At 43.7% G+C, this 21,523-nt stretch overlaps 1 protein-coding gene across 4 annotated transcripts; it reads left to right on the top strand.

Annotated features, from left to right (window-relative positions):
• The first annotated feature begins 9,253 nt into the window (after positions 1-9,253).
• LOC112544638 (uncharacterized) lies at positions 9,254-18,288 on the top strand. Of its 4 annotated transcripts, XM_075900423.1 has the most exons (6): positions 9,254-9,426; positions 9,574-9,696; positions 10,884-10,911; positions 11,372-11,554; positions 14,482-14,985; positions 16,794-18,288. In XM_075900423.1, the coding sequence occupies exons 4-6, from the start codon at positions 11,423-11,425 to the stop codon at positions 17,112-17,114; spliced, it is 957 nt and encodes a 318-aa protein (XP_075756538.1). In that variant the 5' UTR covers positions 9,254-9,426; positions 9,574-9,696; positions 10,884-10,911; positions 11,372-11,422; the 3' UTR covers positions 17,115-18,288. The 4 variants fall into 4 exon arrangements, 3 of the variants coding, with proteins under 3 accessions (XP_075756538.1, XP_075756536.1, XP_025036985.2); XM_075900421.1 differs by having other exon boundaries at positions 9,254-9,696; XM_025181200.2 differs by lacking the exon at positions 10,884-10,911.
• The last annotated feature ends 3,235 nt before the right edge of the window (positions 18,289-21,523 follow it).

Here is a 21,523-nt window from a genome sequence, read left to right on the forward strand (position 1 = left end):
CTGTCTACACTGGCCTCTTGCGCAAGAACACTTGCACAAGAGGACTTATCCCTGAGCGGGAGCATCAGAGTATTTGTGCAAGAAGCACTGATTTCATACATTAGAACGTCAGTGTTCTTCCGCAAGTACTCGCGGCCAGTGTAGACAAGTAGCAAGATTTTGCGCGAAAGCGGCTGCTTTTGCGCTAAATCTTGCCACTCTAGACGTAGCCTGGGAGTTGGGGAGTGGCGGCCAAGTGCACTTCTTTCCCTTAGCTGTCCAATGGATGCCAGAGGGAGGGACCACCAACTGGCCTTGATGAACATCTCCCTCCCTTGCACAGGCAGTGAGTTATATGGGCCAGTAGTGCCTGGGCACCAGGAATATTCTTGACCTGCGGGCCCTTCTCTACCCTGCATGCTTCCCCCTAGTGCATCTCTCAGCCTGCAATTTAAAATGGCCCAGGAGCCCTCACTGCTACCACCGGCAGTGCAGCAAGAATAGAGCAGCTTCCATCCGCTGGCTCTGCACCGTTGCCAGCATGTTCCTGTGGCTCCAGGAGGGGAGGGTGTCACCAAATGTTGGCCCCACCAATGAGTGTCCCTGCAACCAATGGGAAGCGCTGGGGGAGGTGCCTGCAGCAGCAAGACACAGAGGACCCCGACTCTTCTGCCTGAGTACCCACAGTGCAACATGTCTGACCCTCTCCCCCACCACCCCCTCATGCACCCTACCCCCTCCGAGAGCCTGCAACCTCTGACTCCTAAATTCCCCTCACACCCCTGCACCCTCTCCAGCCCCAAAACTCCCGCCCAGAGCCTGCACCCCTTCTCCTGCACCCCACCTCTGCCCTAGCCCAGAGCCTGTACCCAGCACCCAGACTCCATCCCAGAGCCTGCACCCAGACCCCCTACTCCTCAACTCCCTCCCGAAGCCTGACCCTTCACCCCTCCTACATCCAAATTCCCTCCCAGAACCTGCATCTCCCTCTGCGCACCAATATCCTACCCCAGCCCAGAGCCTGCATCCAGCACCCAAACTCCCTCCTGCAGCCCACACTCCTCCTCTGCTCAAATTCCCTCCCATAGCTTATGGAGGTGGGATGGGGGGAGTTTAAGTGGGGATGGGTGCAGGCTCTGGGCCTTCTGGGCACCACCAAAATTTCTGTTGCCCCTGCTCCACTGCTAAGAGGACTATGCTCCTCTTCACCAATGGCTCCATTAAGTCCACACTCCCCTTTTATGCAGATGGGTAGCATATGTTAGAGAGCTAGTTTCATATAAAATAATCTTTTATGGGTTTGATGTTCACAATCGTACCACTTTTCAGGTATTCAAGTAGGAATACTTTGAAAGTAGGAATACAGGATCTTCCGGAAAAGGGTTTATTTTCCGCAAGATCCCGTCTAGACTGGCACGTTTCTCCGGCAAAACCCCGAGCCGGAAAAAAGTGGCAGCCATGTTCATGCAAATGCCACGGGGGATATTTAAATCTCCCACGGCATTTGCAATTCCAACTGGTCTCATTAGCATCCCTTTTCCGGAAAAGGGTGCCAATGTAGACACAGCCCTGTAGTATAGACATAGCCTGAGCTTCATGATACAAAGCCTGTTAATAATCCTTCCCTCCCCTCTTAAATTTCACACAGGAGTAGTACTCATGTGAGCAATATTTGAAGATGGGGTCCCTGCATTAGAATCATGTCAATAACACCATACATGCTTCTGTGTATATGTTTGGAACATACATTCTATATAGGACAAAACAGCGAGGGTGTGCATATTCATCTCCACATGCTCCAGCTGGAAGTGGAATTTCTTTTCAGGAAGTATTTATTTCCCTTCGTCACCTTCCTTTCTCTGAGCAATAGGTATCTCTTGACAAAGTAGAATGATTATTCCCTATTAAAATGTGGGTAGGGTAATTGCCAATAAAAAGCCAAAGTTGTGGCATGACCTGCCCCAGCCCAGGGCTTAAAAATGTGTATGTAGGAACATACCAGAACATCCAAATTTTTTCGGTAAAATCATAAAAGCTGAACTTGTTTCAAAACGGAATCCTAGAATCCTAGTCTGGAAGGGACCCCGAGAGGTCATCAAGTCTAGTCCCCTGCCCTCACCTGGGAGTAAGTTGTGGAAATCAGTGAGCTTGGTTAGAGGAATTTTATTATAGTCATCCATCCTTCCTAGAGAATGGAGAAACACTGAATGATAGTAGCAATTAATAACACTTTGCACTCACTGCCTCTCACTAGGTGCTTATCATCTCTCAGTGTCTCCTGAGGGTCTGACTACTCTAGAAATAGGGTCGCCCTTACCCATAAGAGAAATGTACAGTTGTGTAGAGCACCTGAAAATTTGGGGCACCACTGGGTCTTAATGTCCACCCACTTACCTCTTCCTATCCCTGTTTGTGGTTCTGCTTCCTCTGGAGAGGAGCTAGTTAACTAGAAAGTGAAAAAGCCTGCTAGAGCAGTGTTTCTCAACCAGTGGTACGAGTACCCTTAGGGGTACTCGAGAGATGTCTGGGGGGGTTCGTCAACACAACTGAAATGTGGAGAAAACTGAATTCTTGTATTAAGTTTTACAGCACTTTATTATTTTTGTACTTTTTACACCCAAAAATGTCATCGCCCGCCCAGCTATGATTAAGTTGTTTAAACAAATGTGTTGCAATGGTAGAAAAAAAAATGTTGTGTGTCTGAAAACTGTAGGTACTGGGGATACTTATAATTTTTTTTAAAGGGGTACTTTGTAAGAAAAGGTTGAGAAACACGATGCTAGACCCAGTAGTAGAACACAGAGCCTGTGAAAGAGCCATTCAAGTGGCAATGAAGCCATTTATCAGGCATTTACCAACCCGAGGCACTGACTGCCAGTTTCTGAATTAACTGTGTTAGTCGACAGAACCTGAGTTAAAAATTTGCTTTAAAAATCTTTCATGAGTGTGTTGCTGAAGCTTATAAACTCACATCTCTAAAAAATCATCCCCCACTCCCAGCTGCTGTGGGGCACAGAGGTACAAGCTTAATAGTACTGGGTAGGGCCCTGTAAATCCCAATGACAGCCCTGCCTAGAAATACTACAATGGCACAGCATAGACCAGCCCTGAGGCTCTCCGTGTGCTTGTAGCAAATCAGCATTACGACTGCATGGTCTTTTCCATAAACTACAATTTAAAATATTTAGCCTGTATTTTCATTGGTTTAAATTGCTTAATCCATTGATTTAATGACAAACCTACATTTGCTGCAGTCCTTCCTTTCTTTTTTCATGGCCAAAGTCCTCAATAAAGGCCGGGTCCTGTTCCCACTGAACTGAATAGCAAAACTTGACTTGCCTCCCCTGGAAGCAGAGCCAGATGCTAAGCGCTAGAGTCACAAAGGGACTCTGGTGTTGCAATACCAAGTGTTACATTATATCACATCTAGAGGACATGCGACCCAGGGCAACCCACAAACCCAGAGTTACACCTGGAGGCTCCTGGTACCATGCATGGGGAGAGATTGGAGCCTAAGATTAGCATCCAAAAAATCCAGCACACTGAGTGGGGAGCTGTCTAAGGTTGCCAAGAGAATATGCCAAGGAGGGGGAGGGACCTAAACTCACCTCATATAGGAACTTGGGTGCCTAAGTCTGGGATGAAGGGAGGCTCCTCCCTCTAGTTGAGATACAGTCAGGAATCCGCTCCTAGCATCTAGCACCAATGCTATTTCTTGCTCAATATTCAGCTTGAGGAGCCTATTGGGCCTTCAGCATGATAGAGATCCCAAGCTGCAGGGTGGGTCAGGACTGAGGTAGATGCTTAGGGGAGACTTACTGTGAAAACATAAGTACTGAGGGAGTTTATAGGTGCCTGCAGGGTCAGGCAGCAGCTGAGCAGGGGTTTTGAGAATGCCAGTGGCATCTAAATGCTGGATTCTGGAGTACAAAGTGAGCCCCGTGTACACTGGAGTTAGTCACCCAGGCAGGCCTGCGGATGGGGGCATGGGGCAGCAAAGGGGGAAACTGCCCGGGGGCCTGATGATTTAAAAGGGCCATTAGCTCTTGGCAGCTGCTGCGAACCCTGGGGTCTTTAAATCACTGCTGGAGTATTGTGTGGTGTGCTCCAGGCAGCATATTCCAGGCAGGTCTGAGGGCTGGTGCGGTGGGAGGAGAGTGGCGTGGTGCTGAGGGCTGGCCAGTCCTGCCGTTTCCACTCAAGGCCCTGTCCCTTCCAGGAGCCAACTCCCTCCCATCTTGCACAACAGTTTTGTTGCCCTCTTCTCCCGGTTCCAGGTGACTTGAGCATGTGGGGCTTAAGCTGCAGGGTTGTTTAATAACAGGGTAGATGTTCAGGCGCAGTGGTGGCCCATCAGTACAGGCGACCTAGGCAGTATCCTAGGGCGCCAAGATAAACGGTCATTGAGGGCTTTGGAGACGGGGGCACCGATCGCGTGTTTTGCCTAGGGCGCCAGTTGCCGGCAGCTCGTCTAGGGCCGCTCCTGTTCAGCTGAGGGCTGCAACCCAAGTACTAGGACCTTCCCACCACACAGGCCCTGTGGGCTCCAACCTGAGCTCCAACCCAAACACCTGCACTGCAATTAAACACCCCTTTAGAGCCAGCAGCACATGGCCAGTCCTGTAGACACCCTCAGCAGGGGCGACAGCCTCATTGGGCCCCTGGGCAAGGCATGTGTACCTCACGTTCCTTTGTGAATCTAGCCCTCGCAGAGCAGAAACAAACAGTGACTCTGTCTGTCCGGACAGGCAGTGTAGGTTAGACACTTGTTCCATGATCATTGCATAGTGCCCGAATGGCAATCTGGACCTCTCACGAAGTGCTGCAAACTGGCTGGCTGTGTCCTCTATCATATCATACTAATCTTGAATCTCAGGCTAATTTCAATGGATTTTACAACCTATTTGCAATAATCAGGATGGTGCCCTTGGAAAATAGACTGGCACGTCACAACCCAGATAGACTGGCCATTGAAACACCCAGGCTGTGTCCAGACTCCGGGGGTTTTGCGAAAAAAGTAGCCTTTTTTCGAAAAAACGTCACCTGCGTCTAGACTACAGCCGCTTTCTTTCGATGGAGGTAAACCTCATTTCACGAGGAAGAATGCCTTTTTTCGAAAGTGCTCTTTCGAGAAAAGGCGTTCTTGAATGCCAACAGGGCTTTTTAGAAAGAGACTCACTCGCTGCTTCCTTTCGAAAAAACGGCTTGCTTTTTCGAAAGTTCTGCTTGCAGTCTAGACGCTCTTTTTCGAAAGAGGCTTTTTTGAAAGTATCTTTCGAAAAAGCCTCTTTCGAAAGAGGCTTGCAGTCTAGACATAGCCCCAGAGTGTTCAGTGTGAGGCAGGGATGAGTGAATCACTATTTTGGGAGGAATCCCTTCAATGATCTTCTGGGTGCACAAACTTAAATTGGGCTTGCAAACTCCAGTGCCTGCCTTCTGCAAAACAAAGCCGGGCTTTTCGCTGTTTACTGTGCTTTAAAAACAAGTGAAGTCATTCTTCCAGCTAATGCTAGCACCCAAAAGCTAGCACTAAAGGGTCCCAAGGAGGGCATGGCGCATGTACATGTAGGCTATGTCTACACTCGTGGCTTCTTGCATGAGTAATATGCAAATGAGGCTAAGCGTGGAATATCGCCGAGCCTCATTTGCATACCTAATGAGCCACCATTTTTTTTCAGAAGAGGCTCTTGCGCAAGAAGGAGTATCTACACTGCCCCTTCTTGCACAAGAAAAACCCTCTCGCGCAATGCCGTTCTTCCTGAAAAGTAATAGGTGTAACGGCATTGCTCAAGAGGGTTTTTCTTGTGCAAGAAGGGGCAGTGTAGACACTCCTTCTTGTGCAAGAGCCTCTTCTGAAAAAAATGGTGGCTCATTAGGTATGCAAACGAGGCTCGGCGATATTCCACGCTTAGCCTCATTTGCATATTACTCGCGCAAGAAGCCGCGAGTGTAGACATAGCCATATTGTGGGCTAAAGAGTGCCTGGCCCTTCTACAGCTATGCAGAAATGTAGGAGGGAATCAGGATCCCGTTCTTTCCCCTCGTCAAGCCTGCAAACAGGAAAGATGCCATATCAACAGGAGAGCAGACAGATTGTGATTGTGGGAGCAACTAGGCAGAGAGTTTAATTAGACTCACGGCACCTCTAGCATAAAGAGTCTCTTTTAAACTTCAGTAACATCTACTTAACAGTCTTCTTACTCATCGTTCAGCTATTTGTTATTTTCCTATACCGTTCACTGTCACATTTCTATTTTAAAACATTATCTGCTGGAAACCTCAAACCATGGCTTGCAATCCACATAAGTCCATTTCAACGGAGAAAACTCTGTTAAGCTGTTTGGGCATTTTTCCATATTGAGGATATTTATTAGAGTTCACATACCTCTTCTATAAAGGAGTGCCTTTTCCTGAGACACAGGACCCAAGAAAGAGCTGAAAATGGTACTGAATTGCAAATGATAACAGCTGAACAAGGGTTTTTTTTCTTTCCCTTTTATGAATTTTCTAGTTTGCTTGCCACTTCTAATAGCTCTGTCATTTTGTGAAATTAAACTAAGCCATATGCATAAGCAGCCTTGACAGCAATTAGCTCCCACAAAATCTTCATGGTAATGAATTTCAACGAAGCAGGGTTTTTTTTCCAGCCCTGAACACTTCATTAGCAGTCTAAATATCTTACTGATGCAGCTGAGAAATCCCATTATAATAAAATACATTTTCAAGGCAGCATCCAGCATGATAAATAGGAGGAATAATATCACATTCTACTCAAAATCATGTTTGTATATTAATGCTCTCAAATTTCAATAAAGAGATCAAATACTATTTGCGAGCTTCTAATGTTTTCTGTATTACTCTGTTGCTCAGGCATTTCTGAGTGTTTCTTTTTAACTCATTGTTCAAAGAGTTGTTCCATCTAATTATGTTTGACAAATAAATATTTAAACATGAACAAGCAGATATTTTAATAAAAAATAAGCAGTGACTTGAGAAAGGTATACTTTGTACATGAAAATTTTAAATTCGACACTTGCCAACAAGGACTTAACAATAATTTGAACTATCTCACCCATTACCAAGACAGTTTCCCCAATTATCACCTGTAATACCATTAACTCACAAACATCCCACTCTCCCTACCTTTAATATCAGCAATTCACAGACACTTACCTTCCTTCCTCCCTCTCCCCTCCCCCCCCCGCATCCCCCTTCTGTTCTGCAATGTGATTTGTCCTTTTCATATTTGTTCATTTTTTTAATTGTATCCTTTGGTATATATGGTTGTGACTACTTTCTTCCACTATTTGATCTGAGGAAGTGGGTCTGGCCCACGAAAGCTCATCATCTAATAAACCATCTTGTTAGTCTTTAAAGTGCTACATCGTCCTGCATTTTGCTTCAACTACCCCAGACTAACACGGCTACATTTCTATCAAATCTCCTTATGTGGCACAACTCTTTTTGTTATGTTTTCAAACTTCCTTGCTTGCTTTTATATTTTTTATTTATGAACCAAAGTGAATATTATCTGTCTTATAACAATAAAAAGTGTTCATAGTTATTCTTATAAACCAAAGTTTTCAAAACACTAGTTTTCTGATATTTTTTCTGAATTGTATCCTTTCTTTTAAAGTCTCGGATGGGTAACCGTGTTAGTCTGTATCTGAAAAAACAATGAGAAGTTCTGGGGCACCTTAGGCCTGGTTTACACTAGACCAGGGAGGTCAATTTAAGGTACACCACCCCGCTATGCAAAATGCATAACTGGATTCACCTTACCTTAAGCTGATCTGCTGCAGCATCTACACTGCAGGAGGCTGATGGGAGCACTTGCTCCTGTCGGCTTCCCTTATGCCTCACAGAATGAGGAGTACACCAGTGGGGGCTACCCTCAGTGTTCGATTTGGGGGTCTACACTAGACCTGCTAAATTGAACACTAGAAGATTGACCTCCACAGGGTCCATCTTCTCCGTAGTGTAGACATGCCCTCAGATACTAACAGATTTATTAGGAGATAAGCTTTTGTGGATAAAACCCACTTCATCAGATGAACTGGAGTGGAAGTTACAGAAGCAGGTGTATATAAGGAAGAAGTTGCTTGTGTTATTGAAGTTAATCATGTCAGGGAGGAAGTGGATTTCTCATAGCATTTGTTCTAGAAATGTGACTATCCAGAAAGGGAAAATTGCCTTTGTAATGTGTTAACCAGTTGAAATTCTTATTCAATTTAAGTGGACACAGTTGAATTTGCCAGTGAATTCCAGTTCAGATGTCTCCCTTTGTAACTGTTTTTTGAAATTCTTTTGTAGAAGGATGGCTGCTTTCAAATCCGTTACTGACTGTTCAGGAGGAGTAACTAGGAAGCCTAGTTTGAACTACCTAGTTCGTGCCCCGTGTAGCCGCGCTGCACGGGGTTCGAACCAGCGGGATTTTAAAAATGGCGGCTCCCCGCTTATGCAAATGAAACCTGGGAAATTCAAATCCCGGGCTTCATTTGCAAGTGCGGTATGCCTACATTACCCTCCTAGTTCAACCTAGGAGGGTAGTGTAGACATACCCTAAGGTGCCACAGGACTCCTCGCTACTTTTGCAAACTTTCTTAAATACAGACACTGGATTCATCCTGTTTTATATCATGTGTTTTACATCTTTCTCATCTTATCTCTGCCTGTAGCATTGATTCTTGTGTTATGATTGATGCAAATACATTTAGGGATAGGATGGCACAAGGCAGTCCCAGCTTTCTTCCATTTTGTGTGCCCACCACTAATAAATAGTGTCTACGAAGTTCTGTGGGTGCTTTATTTTTATTGGAATTTAAGATGAGACCTTCAAAAAACAAAAAAACCTGATTTCCATAGATGCGTTTGAAAATCTCACCCTTAATATATATCAGATATTATAGGTAATTATAGATAAATAGACAGACAGATGTAGTAGATAGACAGATGTGGTACACATGGCTAGTCTTTTCTTCAGACATTTTGGATTTTGTGGGTGGAAAAATGTTAGGGAGAAAAAATACTCAACATCTGTTTGTGTGGGTGGCTGTGAGTGAGTGGGGTGGATATTTCTTGGCCTTTTTAAGGCAGCAGTACTGGCATGGGGTGAGAATACACAAAGGGCCTTCTTATTATTCAAGTTTGGTAGTCTGGTAAGCGCACACGGATCCTCCCAGATTCTTTATTATGTGTTCATCATGGAGAGAGAACACTGTCTCTGTGATGTCATCTCAGAATGACCATCCAGTTCCCAAGGTTGTGTGTTTGCTAGAGCATAAACACAGCAGCAAGGGAAAGCTGAGCATGTGGCCATAAAGATCTCTTGACTAATTTCCCCTTTATGGATATAGGCTGGAAGTTGGGGTTATAAACATAATTATTAGTGACTGGCTCAAAAAAATAAAACCAGGCATTTTGATGTTCAGAGGTTTCTTCTGACTTGTGAGATATTCCCTTTTTTCAGTTCTGGGACTCACTTGAGCAGATAGAGCTCAGTCAAATAATTGTGGGGTTTGTGCCCTGATGCGTAAAATAGTTGTAAGATCTGAAGATGCTTACAGAAGGCCTTGAACTGTAATCTTTTATTAGGAAAAAATAAATGAAGAAAGCCCATTGAGAGCTGATATGAATGAAGAATTATAAGAAAACAACAGTGTACCAAACATAGCTAAGAGGAAAAAAAGTTACCAGCTACTTTTATGAAGACTGCAGGTATATTAATATTCTTTGCAATGATTTTAGTGATGAAATATTCCTGTTTATTTCTATGTATAATAGTAATATGATAACTTGGACTTAGGTAACTTCAAAGAATAGTGATGAACCTAATTAGTCTGTTTTTCAAATGAAAGTAGAGGTGCAAACTAGAGTTGGGCCCAAAATGTAGCATCAAGTCCACATCACTTCTTGTCCCTGAATCCATGGTTTTAGTTCCCAACAGGATTTGAGAAAGGCCTTTTTATCCTAGGGGTTTGCTTGGTTTTTTTGTTTCCCCTTTCCCCCCACAGATTCAGCCCAACTATCAAAATACCAAAGTTTGGAGAACTCTCACAGGAATTAGTGATTTGGTACATTAGAAATCTCCGTCTGGTCTTTTGTGAGAGTTCACATAATTTTGGGGCTGGAACTTCACAAAGTTAGCTTGTGCTATAAGGGGGAAGGGATATCTGAACTCAAACCCACCTTATCCTAACCTAAAATGTAAATGTAAACATAACCCGAACCAGATATAAACACTCTCCCTTGAACCCATCCCTCGTGTATAAAGCCATCTAAGGGACTGTAAACACTGGGAGTTAATCTGGGAGTGAGATGGTTTCTTTGTGAAACTCATCTGCCATTGCCTCTCAAATGTCCAATCATTGGAGGTACGTCTAGACTGCGGGGCTCTATCGGAAAAAGGTACAGACATTGTGCTCTGCAATTTGAGTACCCTTTTTCCAATAGCTTTTTTGGAAGATGTTTTTCTGAAATTTGGCCTGTCTACAATGGGCCAAATTTCAGAAAAAAACCCTCTTTTGGAGGAACCCTTCTTCCTTGCGGAACGAGGAAATCAGGGCTTCCGAAAGAGCACGTCTACTCTTCTGCAAAAAAAAAAAAACCCCACAGTCTAGATGTACCCTAAGGGGGAAACATCAAGTTTCTTATCTTGCACTACTAATCAGTGCTAGAGAAACAGATGCACTGATATGGAATTTCAACTTAATTAAAAAGCTGAATGGGGTGCAGTTTGAGGACTCCAAAGCCAGTTCCTTAAGTAGGCAGAAAAGTTTAAAGCAACCCGGGGAGAAGCTGAAAATGGTAGCTGTCCTTGCCTTTCAAATCTGTTAGTATTTTGTTTATCTTAAAAACCCCTGTCAATTTAATATTGGTGATTTTTACTTTTGTTTCTTTATCAGTTTCCCCTTCACCTACTTCATATAAAGGGTATGTATCATTCCTCTCTCTCCCCCACGCCCCCATGATAAGATTCTAGTTCATGTATTTTTGGAAGCTGTCAGATCTGAGATGTCTCTAGAATAGCCCAATTAGTCAATAAAATATGGTTTGGGACAAATCAGGGCCTGGCTTTCAAAATGCAGAAAGGCGTGTCCAGTTGCATGCTGAATTCCCAAATGAAATTATTGCAGCTGCACATGCTGTTCATCTGTATACTCACACGCACAATTACACAACAAAGTAGTCATTGTCAAGCCCAAACAACAGAGATGTGCATGCAGTCGTGGTAATTGTGCCTATAAGTCAAGCAGACAATGATTTGCACATCTCAGTGTGCAAGTGTCCATGTGTATTTATGCAAGTCAGGCCCTCTGTCCAAATCCATAGTCTCATATGGAATGGTTCACACTCTGTGCCCTTCACTGATCTTCTTGTTTCCACTCTACAGCCACTGGAAAGAGAAGAGGAGGAGGAGTTGGAAGGAGAACTAGGCCAGGGTATGAACAAAGCCAGGCAGGCAAATTACATACTACTGAAAAAACAAGCTTTTTCTGATGGTGGGCAAGAAAAAAATGGGCTCTTACCATGGAACACTGCAGAGAGGACAGGGGAATGGTCCAGAAAAAATGAGGTACTATATCCTGCTTCATATTTTAGAAGTGTGACTCCCCTTCAGCCCATCCAGCAGACAGCAGTTAGAACACTGTTCTTCACCCAGCAATCAGACTGCATCACTCTACTGTCCCTCCTTCTGTCAAGTTTCACATACAAGGTCCCACTCAATTTCAGCCTTTTTGGTTCTCAACCATGTCCAGTTTACCTTTCTTCTCTGCCTTCGATACCACCTTCAGCAGCCAATGTTGCTTCCTTCTCCTATTCCCCATTAGTTATTTTATTCCATGAGCACAGAATGACTCTCCAAATCCCAACAAGCTAACTCCGACCCTACCCTCATTCAGATCTCTTTTAAATACTTCTTTCTTTCATAAGGGCCAGGAAACACCCATGTCCCTTTAAAAAATGTGTCAGTTCAAAATGTTACCTCTTCTTCACTGCCCAGAGTGGTTCACAGCTAAGAGTGCCAAACATAGGTCATATTGTTGGAAACCAGGGCATACACCCCAGACTGGTGTATGTTCTGTTATTAGATTTCAACAAGCCAGCAACAAAAGTGTAATCATGGAACATTACACTAGTTTAATCATGGAGTCACAAACAGCCCCCTTAAGCCCTCTAGCTTCTCTTTATCACCCAGACAAACTGTATCAAGTGATAAAAGGTTATTAAACCCCCAAATCACATACACTGGGTTCTTTCAATCCTGAAGAACAAGTCACTTACCCTATTATCATAAGATGCTTGCAATCTTTCCCAAAAAACAACACTGTTAGCCAGTTCTTTGTAAACTAACTAAAGGTTTAATACTCATGAAAAGAGATGAGAGTTATTAAAAGATACAAGCAGATAAAATACATTTCAGCTGGATCAGCTGACGTAGTCCAAATATTAGTAGAGGTGTAGTAATCTGATGGTCTTGTAGAATATTCTTGTAGGTTCTTCAGGGATTCCCAAAGTGGATTTGGGGAAATTGGTCTGATAGCTAGAAAGCCCCCAATAGCATCTAGAAATATCAGAGACAGCAGGATCATTTCTAAGGTCCAGCATTTACAGTTGAAAACAGTTTATCAAGCCCTTTCATGACTAAAAGTTTGCGGCACTTCTATTGTCCTATATAATGATGACTCATGCTTTGAAGTCAACAAACTACCCACTCAGAGTTCTAAGGCTTTGATTCTTGTTGGTGGGCCATTTCATTACAGAAACACAAGGCATGTCTGCACTGTCATGCTCTCCCCTCGTCATAATTGCTCCACTTCTGAGAGAGGTGGAAGCTATATCATCAGAAGAACACCTCCCACAGACTTAGCATTATGTCAATGTCACTTATACTGATTGGGAGAGCTATCATTTTCACACACATACACCCAGTGACAGTAGACGAGCTCATAATTAGTACATTTAGTTGACAAACCCCTGGCTGGGATGACTTAGTTGGGATTGATTCTTTTTTGGGCAGGGAGCTGGATTCTTGAGGTCTCTTCCATCCCTAGGATTCTATGATTCTATGACCTAATGACATTCCAGTATAGTTGCATATCTAAGGTAAAGATAAGTACAGGTTACATTAGTGTACATTAAACAGAGTATAGGGAGAATTCAGACAAATACAGTTAGCATCCTTTCTTGATTTGTACCAATGCAAGTAAATAGGCTCGTGTCTGATAGCCCCATTAACATGTCTTTGTTGTCCAAACAGAGTGACTTAACACTCCTTGGAGATCGTGACCAGAGCTGGTTAGTTGTCAACATTACAACCTCCTCTTGCTTTCCCAGAACACCTTGCCTGGTCTGTGTGTTGAGATCCTTTATGTCACAGCCAGTCTTGTTGGGTAGATGGTGGAATGCTAAGCACGTGACCGGTGCTTATGAAATAATAATAACATTGATACACCTAAAATCTCAGGGTTGGATGGTTTGGCAGTAGAACTGATGGGAAAACATAGCTTTGTTCCTTCAGAAAATTTTAACAAAAATCATTTTTGTCCATTTTCATCCGTTTTCCATGGAAAATTTTCGCTTTTTCATGAAATATTGAAAGCTTACGATACGATGGGTTTTGGACAAAATATTTTTTTAAGGATTTGGTTTTTTCCATAAACTATCAACACCTCCCTGGAAAGCAAACACATTGCAAAAAGTTTAATGGCACCAACAGCAGTTTTGATGGAAGTCTTTCCTCTCATCCCTAATTGACAATCTCATGCTTTCTGTGATGCATAGGTATGAGCATTCAAAGCAGATAACCCAGCTGGCAGATAATCAGACACATCCTGAAATCCCATTGACTGCAGGGAGAGCTATGCCACTCTAAGGATTTGGTCTATATCTTTATATATGACCTATAATGAATTAGGCCATTCATCAATAAGTATGGATGATAGCTATAGAACAGTGGTTCTCAAACTTTTTGGCCTGTGGCCCACCCTGCTCAATACAAATCTTTCTGCAGACCACTGGACTACCACCCATGATGACAAAATGGGTGCAGGAAGGAATGGGAGGGCAGGGTCTGGCTGGGAGGCAGGGTGCAGGTGGGGGCAACCAATGGGAGGAGAGGGGAAAGCCTCCAGGTGAGTAGTTTCCTACGCTGCTGTTTCCCCAGCTGTGGAAAAGGGGAACAGGGGGAACAGCAGAGTGTAGAGCCACTTCCTCCCCCGGTGAGTTGGATATGGCCTGCGAGACTTGGGGCTCCCCCTTCCCCGCAGGAGGAAGCCAGCCTCACAAGGGGAGGCATGCAGGGCTGCCGTGCATGGCCAGGATCCCCACTGCGGGAAGGAAGGGCCAGAGCCCCATGGCAGATACAGATGGCTAGTGGTCCATCGGCCACACATTGAAAACCACTGCTTTAGAGGGTAGATGTCACCCTTGGTAATTAAGAAGGTCTCACTCGTGCTTACAAACCTTTCAGTGCATTGATCATGCCTATGTTTCTTCCAGTTGGTGAAAAGTTTGGAGGGGAACCTTGAAACCATATTACCATTTTACCACTCAGAAGCCTCCAACTCCTTTCTGCTATTAATTGAGGACGACATTGAGGTCTTTGACAGTGAACTCTCGCTTTTCAATGAACTGCCAATCCCAAGCAACTTGATTTCCTCGCCTCATTATTTGCCCTATTACAGAACATATGAGGAATTTTTTATCAACCCAGTTTCATTGGACACTCTATGTGTTAAAGCAGAAATGGAAGACAGTGACATAGGAGGAGAAAAAAGAGACAGAGGCCGCGGCTGCAAAGCTAACACAATACGAGAAGATGAGAACCCAAGCCACGTAGTTATTTCCACTGGTTATTTTCCGTATTATAGGTCGTATGAGGAGTACTTTGGTCGTCCAGTTTTAAATGATGGCTTAAGCATGCCTACAGAGGGAAAAGAGGCTAACCCCAGGAGTAATGAAAGAGGAAGCATCTGTGAGGTTGCCGTTGGTCGCAGTGATGAAGTAAGTTGCAAGTGCAATTGTGCTCCTGTTGACTTCAGTAGCACAGGAGCCGAGCCGTAAGTCATGGTTGAAGTAGGGAAGGGCACAGAGGGTGTATTTTTGAACTATTGCTGGTAAAGCAGGCACAATGGCTTCAGGTGTGCCGGGGGAAACCAGCTGCCATGCCACCTCACAACAGGGGTGAGGACATGTCTCCTCTGCAAAGGACCAGTCATGTTGTTTTATTATTCATCGTGTTCATTACAGTAGTACTGAAGGGCCAACGAAGAACAGTGTCCCAAAGCAATCGACAGTCTCAGAAGAGGTAACCATCTGCTTAGATATGACAGAGCCAAGGTCTGGAGGGAGGCAGGGAAACCACACAAGTAGAATGAACGATGTGATGGTGGCAAATGGCACGTTAGTTCCACACCTTTGCTGGGTGGCTTTACATCAGCAGGGGCAGGATAAGGTGAACGGAAAGAAAAGGGAAGGGTAGGGGCATGAGGCAGGAGAGGTAAGAAGGGCAGGTATGGAGCAAAGCTGAGGTGAATCCTGCAGGGAGGAGTGGAAGCAAATAAAGGAGGGACTGCTGCCCTGGGGAGAAAGGAATAAAATGGGGCCCAGCCACAATCATCAGTCTCCCCCAGCACCTATGTGGACCCAGAACTATGCACAGAAGACACCCTCCACACACATACATACTATGAGGCCACTAGACCCAGGAAGTGCCAGGTTGAGGCCATGTTTCTGCATGGCCTCTAGTGAATCTTGCTTTGCACCAGTGGCTTGCTCAGTGTTGTTGCCCCCTGAGTCCCAGTACTGTTATTGGACCTGGCCCTTGCATGCAAATGTGGACGGCATCTTGTGCCCCGTCCCCTACTTGCATCCGTCTTCAGGGCTAAGCACAATCAATCCCACAATGTTTCAGGCTAATGCTTCCCTCCAGCAGCTGAACACAGAGAAACATTTCTAGAGAGAGATGCCTTCAGTGCCAGCACATTAGTGAACGGGGCTCTGCGAGGACGCGGGTGGAAGTAGCAATCCATTAGGGGAAGAGCTGGGAACAACAGCTCTCATGTGGCCTGTCCCCCCGCAAATGATAGGAACAGCGGCAGCGCAGTGTCTTGTGGCGCTCCTCCCACTGGCTGTCGCTCGGAAGGCAGCATTTTCTCACAGATCTCTGGATGTACATCAGTGAGGGGCAACTGAGGCTAGGGAGAGGCCCTCCTTCCTTTCTGTGGGCTGCCGGATTGTCAGAACCAAGACTGGCTCCCGGGACAGGGTAGTTTTGCTAACTGCACTTGCCTACCCAGAATTTGTGGGGTGTGCCGACTGAGCCGTAGCCGCGCTTTGACTGGATGCAGAGGGAGCACACAGCTCTCACAATGTTGTGTGCCATCAGCACCCACCTCACTTCAGGTGCCCTTGCATTATGTACATGTCACTTCAGTAATACTGGTAGGAAAAACATTCTGCAGACAGAAACCAGAGGAGTTTGGGATGGTAAACCAAACGTCTGGCAGGCCACATCCGGAACCCCCAAGGGCTGCATTTGGTCCTTGGGCGGCAGATTGCCAACCAATGATGTATATGCAGTTGGATTTCTCCAACTTCAACCTCCCCACCCCCCTCCCGTGTAGGCCCTGAGAGTTCCATTGTGAGACACACAAATATCCTTAGGGACCTTTATTTGCTAGCTATAGATAATGGACCAAATTTTCCCTCAATGTAAGCAGGCACAATGCCAAGGATGAAATCACCCCAAAACTCCCATTCCTGTTGCATAATTTCAGACCTTAGATCTTGATCATGTTTGCTTTTTTCAGAGCATCTCACAAAGTTATGAGACAGAGAAGGAAGGAATCTTTTCCATGCCTGGTGTTGAGTCCTCTGGCTCCTGTCTATTAACTGACAGCATTGTTGGACACTGTGCTTCTGAGATCTCGCTGCTCAATGGACTATTGATGCGGAATCAACCTTTTTCTTCCACTGGCTACTTTCCATATTACAGAACATATGGAGAGCTCCTTTTCAGCCCAGCCCCACAGGACGGCTACTCTATCAGCACTGATGCTCGGGCTGGTGTTAGCTCTGAAACAGCAGAAAAAAGCAGGTGGTATTTCAGTGGTAGCTGTGCAGTGTGCTGAAAACAAAAGACAAATGCCTGCCACTATCAGCAGCAAGTGATCCAATTCAGGGCAGAAGTCCCAGGGGATGTTCTTAAAAGCTCTGACAATGCCAGCCCAATGAAAACCAACATTAATACCCCAAAAAAAACTATACATGAAAAACTATTATTTTTAAAGATCTGTAGAGGAAGCAGAGGGAGTGAAATTGTAACTAACCAGGCCTACATTTTGAGAAATCAGAGGAATTTAATCCAGAACTAGGAAATATGGAGGTTAAAGTTCTGCTCTCTCTGCTGCTAATCCTAAAATAACTGAAGATCACATCAGAACTTCAGACTTCTGAGAAGAAAATCTGAGGTCAGGTGTGGGTCAAGTTTTGAATCGTAGACCTGTGAACCCACCGATTGGAACAAATCTTCATTGCTACCACTATGTCAGACAGAGGTCCTCACCTTCTGTCGAGCACTCAGTCCTTGGAAAGCAGAGTGGAAAGATATTTCCAAAGGAAAAGGGGCAACTCAGTATCAAGGGAGATGAATGATGCAGTGGGCACAGAACCAAGCCTCTTGAGAATCTCTGATTACAAAAGAAGAGATGAATCCACCAATAGCACCTTGGATTTGTCAAGTCGGTCAACAGCCCACTTGGAAGACACTGTTTCATCTTTCATCAGTGTAGTGATCTACCCCTTTCATTGTGATGTGCCCTTAATGTGTTTAGTATCCCTGCCCAAGGAGTGGCTGTTGTCCATATTCCACTTGAGCTTTCCCCTTTCCAGACCCAGTGGAGATGTGGCATGTTGTGGGTGTGATGTGGTTGATGGTCAGTCAAGAAACTTAACATTCAGCCAGTCAATTTCATAAGTGACGTGAGCAGCAGTAGAGGAGTTTGTGATAATTGTCAATGCCAGAAGAAGAGAAATAAGACCTGGGACCCCTGGAGATGGTGACGTGGAATGTGTAACCTTTTCACACAGGATACATGGAGGCTTTCACTTGCACTAAAGGAAAAACAAACATTGTTGCCAGTAATGACAGTTAAATAGACTTTTCCTGTCTGCCACTAAGAGTCTCTCCTTGTATCGACAGCATCTGTAACATTAGGTTCTCTTTCACTGAAGCCACACACCGTAGAAAGCATTCCACACTACATTTTTTGTAAATAAAATCTAATCTGAACATATGTCAATCAGCTTTGTAGCCTTGTTCACTTGCTTAGTCTGCCACAAAATAATTCTTGAGTACCCTAGTACATGTAAGATGAGATATCTATGATCAGCTGTGAACCTGGAAGTGACAGAGATGGTTCTGGTGAAGTAACTCAAACAAGACAATAGAAACTCAGAGCAACTGACTTCAACGAAGCTTCGTTGATTTACATCAGATGAGGATCGGACCACATGAGATATGTCCATATTTCTCTGCAATCAGAAGTCTAGAAGTGTTGCAGCATGTTTTCCTCACTGCCAAATGTATCACCTCTTCTAAACGCCTCACACAGCTGGTGAACTGTGTCTTTTTCCATTGTTGCAATGCCAGTAACGCCTTTGTTTTTAACATAGGTTTGTGTTTCTTCCAGCCATTGAACACATCTTTCAAGCTTTTACCCTCCCAAAGATCACCTCATTAGTACTGAGATCCACAAATAACTCTCGAAATAGCTGGAGTTTAACGAACCAAATGATTAGTATTATTTATATTACCATAGAGCCTAGGAGCCTCCATCATAGTTGGGCAACTCATTGTGTCAGAGCAGGTGCTGTAGTTTATTTTCTTCTGATGATCAGAGAAGAGAGGCACATCTTCCCGTTTAGGTTTTATGTATCCAGATGTGCAGTAATCTTGAGGTTTCCTACTGTTCATTCTGTGAGCATGAAACAGAGCATGCAGAAGCTCCTACATTACCTGGTAGGTTGGTAACATTTCCTCCTTACTCCAGAGTCAGGAACATTTTTAGTAAGAAATGAGTCATTTTAGGTTGGACTTAGGTATTGGTCCTCTTTCTTGCTATTACGAGGGGAAGGGCACAAGGGTTAAATTAAAGTTCTGTTCAAGATGACTGGCCACTATGTGCCTCTGAGCAATTCAAAGGGGCCAAAATGCTTTGATTTACATTGCCCTAATGGGGAAGATGAGGGTTCCCTGCCATATAAGTGAATCAAATTCAGATGCCGAGCTTTCTCCATGAGGAACATCTACAGCACATGTTCACTGGCCTTTCAGTGGAGTAGTTTGTTGACAGCGATAGATGATTGTCAATCTGTTTTTTATTCATTTCCATTTTAACTGCATATAACTGAGGCTTTTGTTTACAGATATTCTTCGGTCATCTTGTCCAGTTTTTGTCTTTTTCACCCTTATAAATCAGGAGGTTGAAACTCTTTTGCTTTTTGGTTGAACTGAGCCAAGATCTATTAGATAGTCTCTGTTGCTTTAAACAGTGAAGTCTATGAGTTAGCTGCTAGGAGAGAGTTCTGTAGAAAATATCATGAGATTGTCTAAATGCCAGCAAAAGTGGCACAACATGGAGAGAAATCTGACTTGCAAATAGGCATAACACTTAAAATTTGTTCTAAAAATATTAAGATTAATTTTTTCTTTGCAATAAATTCAGCAGATTAAATAAATTTAGACTACATAATATCATCTTAACAAATCCCTCTTCCCTTCTAGTAGGTATGTCCAAATTTAGCTTTTCTACATTCGCTACACAGTATGATTTATGTGAACAGTGAATATAAGAAATCAAGGATTTGGGAGATTAGTATATTACAGGCCTCTCCTTTATGGATCAGAAAACTGTAATTTAAAGAAAGTCACCAAATAAATGTTGTATCCCATATTCCCATCTACCTAAACTTATAACTTTAATATATTTTTCCATACAGCTTTGTGGAGAGATAAAAGGTAAAGGATAGATGCCAATGCTGGAAGTTTTCATTTATTTTACAGTCTCTAAGGCATATATTATTATATTGCTTTTCCATTTAGTTAATATTCTTTACACAGCCAGCAAAATTACTTTCTTCAAAGTGTTCCGTATATCGGATTTCTAAATTTGAGAGGGCATCATGAAGCGTCTTATTGTTGGAAGTGTCCTGTTCACCTGGGAATGAGAAACATTTCACGTCAGCCGAGAATAGTGGTAATACTTTCCTTCATCTTTTTACTGGAAAAAATCCATAATCATTACTCTAAGCCCTCCATAGTTCACTATTAACTGGTCCTTTAGATTTTGCAAAACAAGCAATAATTGCTTTGATGCACATCATGTCATTTTAATTGATCTCATTTAAGCTTTTAATCTCATGGATCCACAAAGTTAATTCTTAAAACAAGCCAAACAAGCCTGAACAAAACACACCCTTTTATACCGAAACCAGTGATGAACATTACTGCATCGTTAGGGATTTATTGTAGCGCTGCTTCTTCTCTCTCAATAACTCGGGTTAGGCTTCCATTTAGGAGGGAGAAAGAGACACTATCACAATTTGTGCTAATCTACATACTTCCCAGAAGAAAAGTCGGCCCTGAGCCAATACATATTGAAGTCAATGGACAGGCTCCCATTGACTTCAGTGAACACTGTTTAAGAATGAGATTCAGAGAGTTTTTCTCTAGAACAACGTTCTGGGCTTTTGGGGCTTGATTGAAAGTACACGGATGTCAGTAAAAAGTCTCCCATTGATTTCAGTGGGATTTGGCTCAGGCCCCAGATTTCCACAGCAGCTGAAACTGAGAATTCAGAAATGTACATTCTATATAAAACTGAACTCCATCAAACTTTATTCAAGGAAGTAAGTTAGCTCACTTAATAGACCTATTTAACTGTGATGGCAGCAAGCACTGCCCTGGGACCACGATTAGTGAAGCTCTCTCCCCTCCCTGAAATTCTGATTACGTTGATGTCTATGACAATAACTTTACTTTGAACTCCATTAGAAACTAAGCTCTTGGCAAGTAGCACTTATCACAGAGGAACAGAACTCAGCATTAAATAAAGAGGCTTAAGCAGGTTTCTCTTCGACACAGTAATATAGGGAAAGAGGAAGGATTCATGAATATGAAGTGACTTGGCTTTCATTCAGAATTTTACTTACGGTGAATGATAGAAAAGCCCTTGAAGTGGCCCAGCAAATGCTCAGATTGAAGTTTTAGCATCGAGTCCATTTCAGCGGGTCATGAGTTTTTACATGGATTATGCAATTTGAATATGTTGTTTGTTTTTATGGATATTGGAATGGACACCTGGGCTGAGTAAACTCACTGGTAGAAGGATGTAATAAAGAACTGTCCGGCTGAGCCAGCTATTCCCAGTTCATATTTTTTGTTCTTCAGTTTCCCCAGCTTGATCGAGCCCACGTTCAGCATGTGCTCCAGGGCTTTGCTGAATGGAGGTAGGTTCAGGGATGTGCTTGTGTACTGTAC

This window comes from Pelodiscus sinensis, chromosome 17 (assembly GCF_049634645.1).
Source record: "Pelodiscus sinensis isolate JC-2024 chromosome 17, ASM4963464v1, whole genome shotgun sequence".
Taxonomy (NCBI): domain Eukaryota; kingdom Metazoa; phylum Chordata; order Testudines; family Trionychidae; genus Pelodiscus; species Pelodiscus sinensis.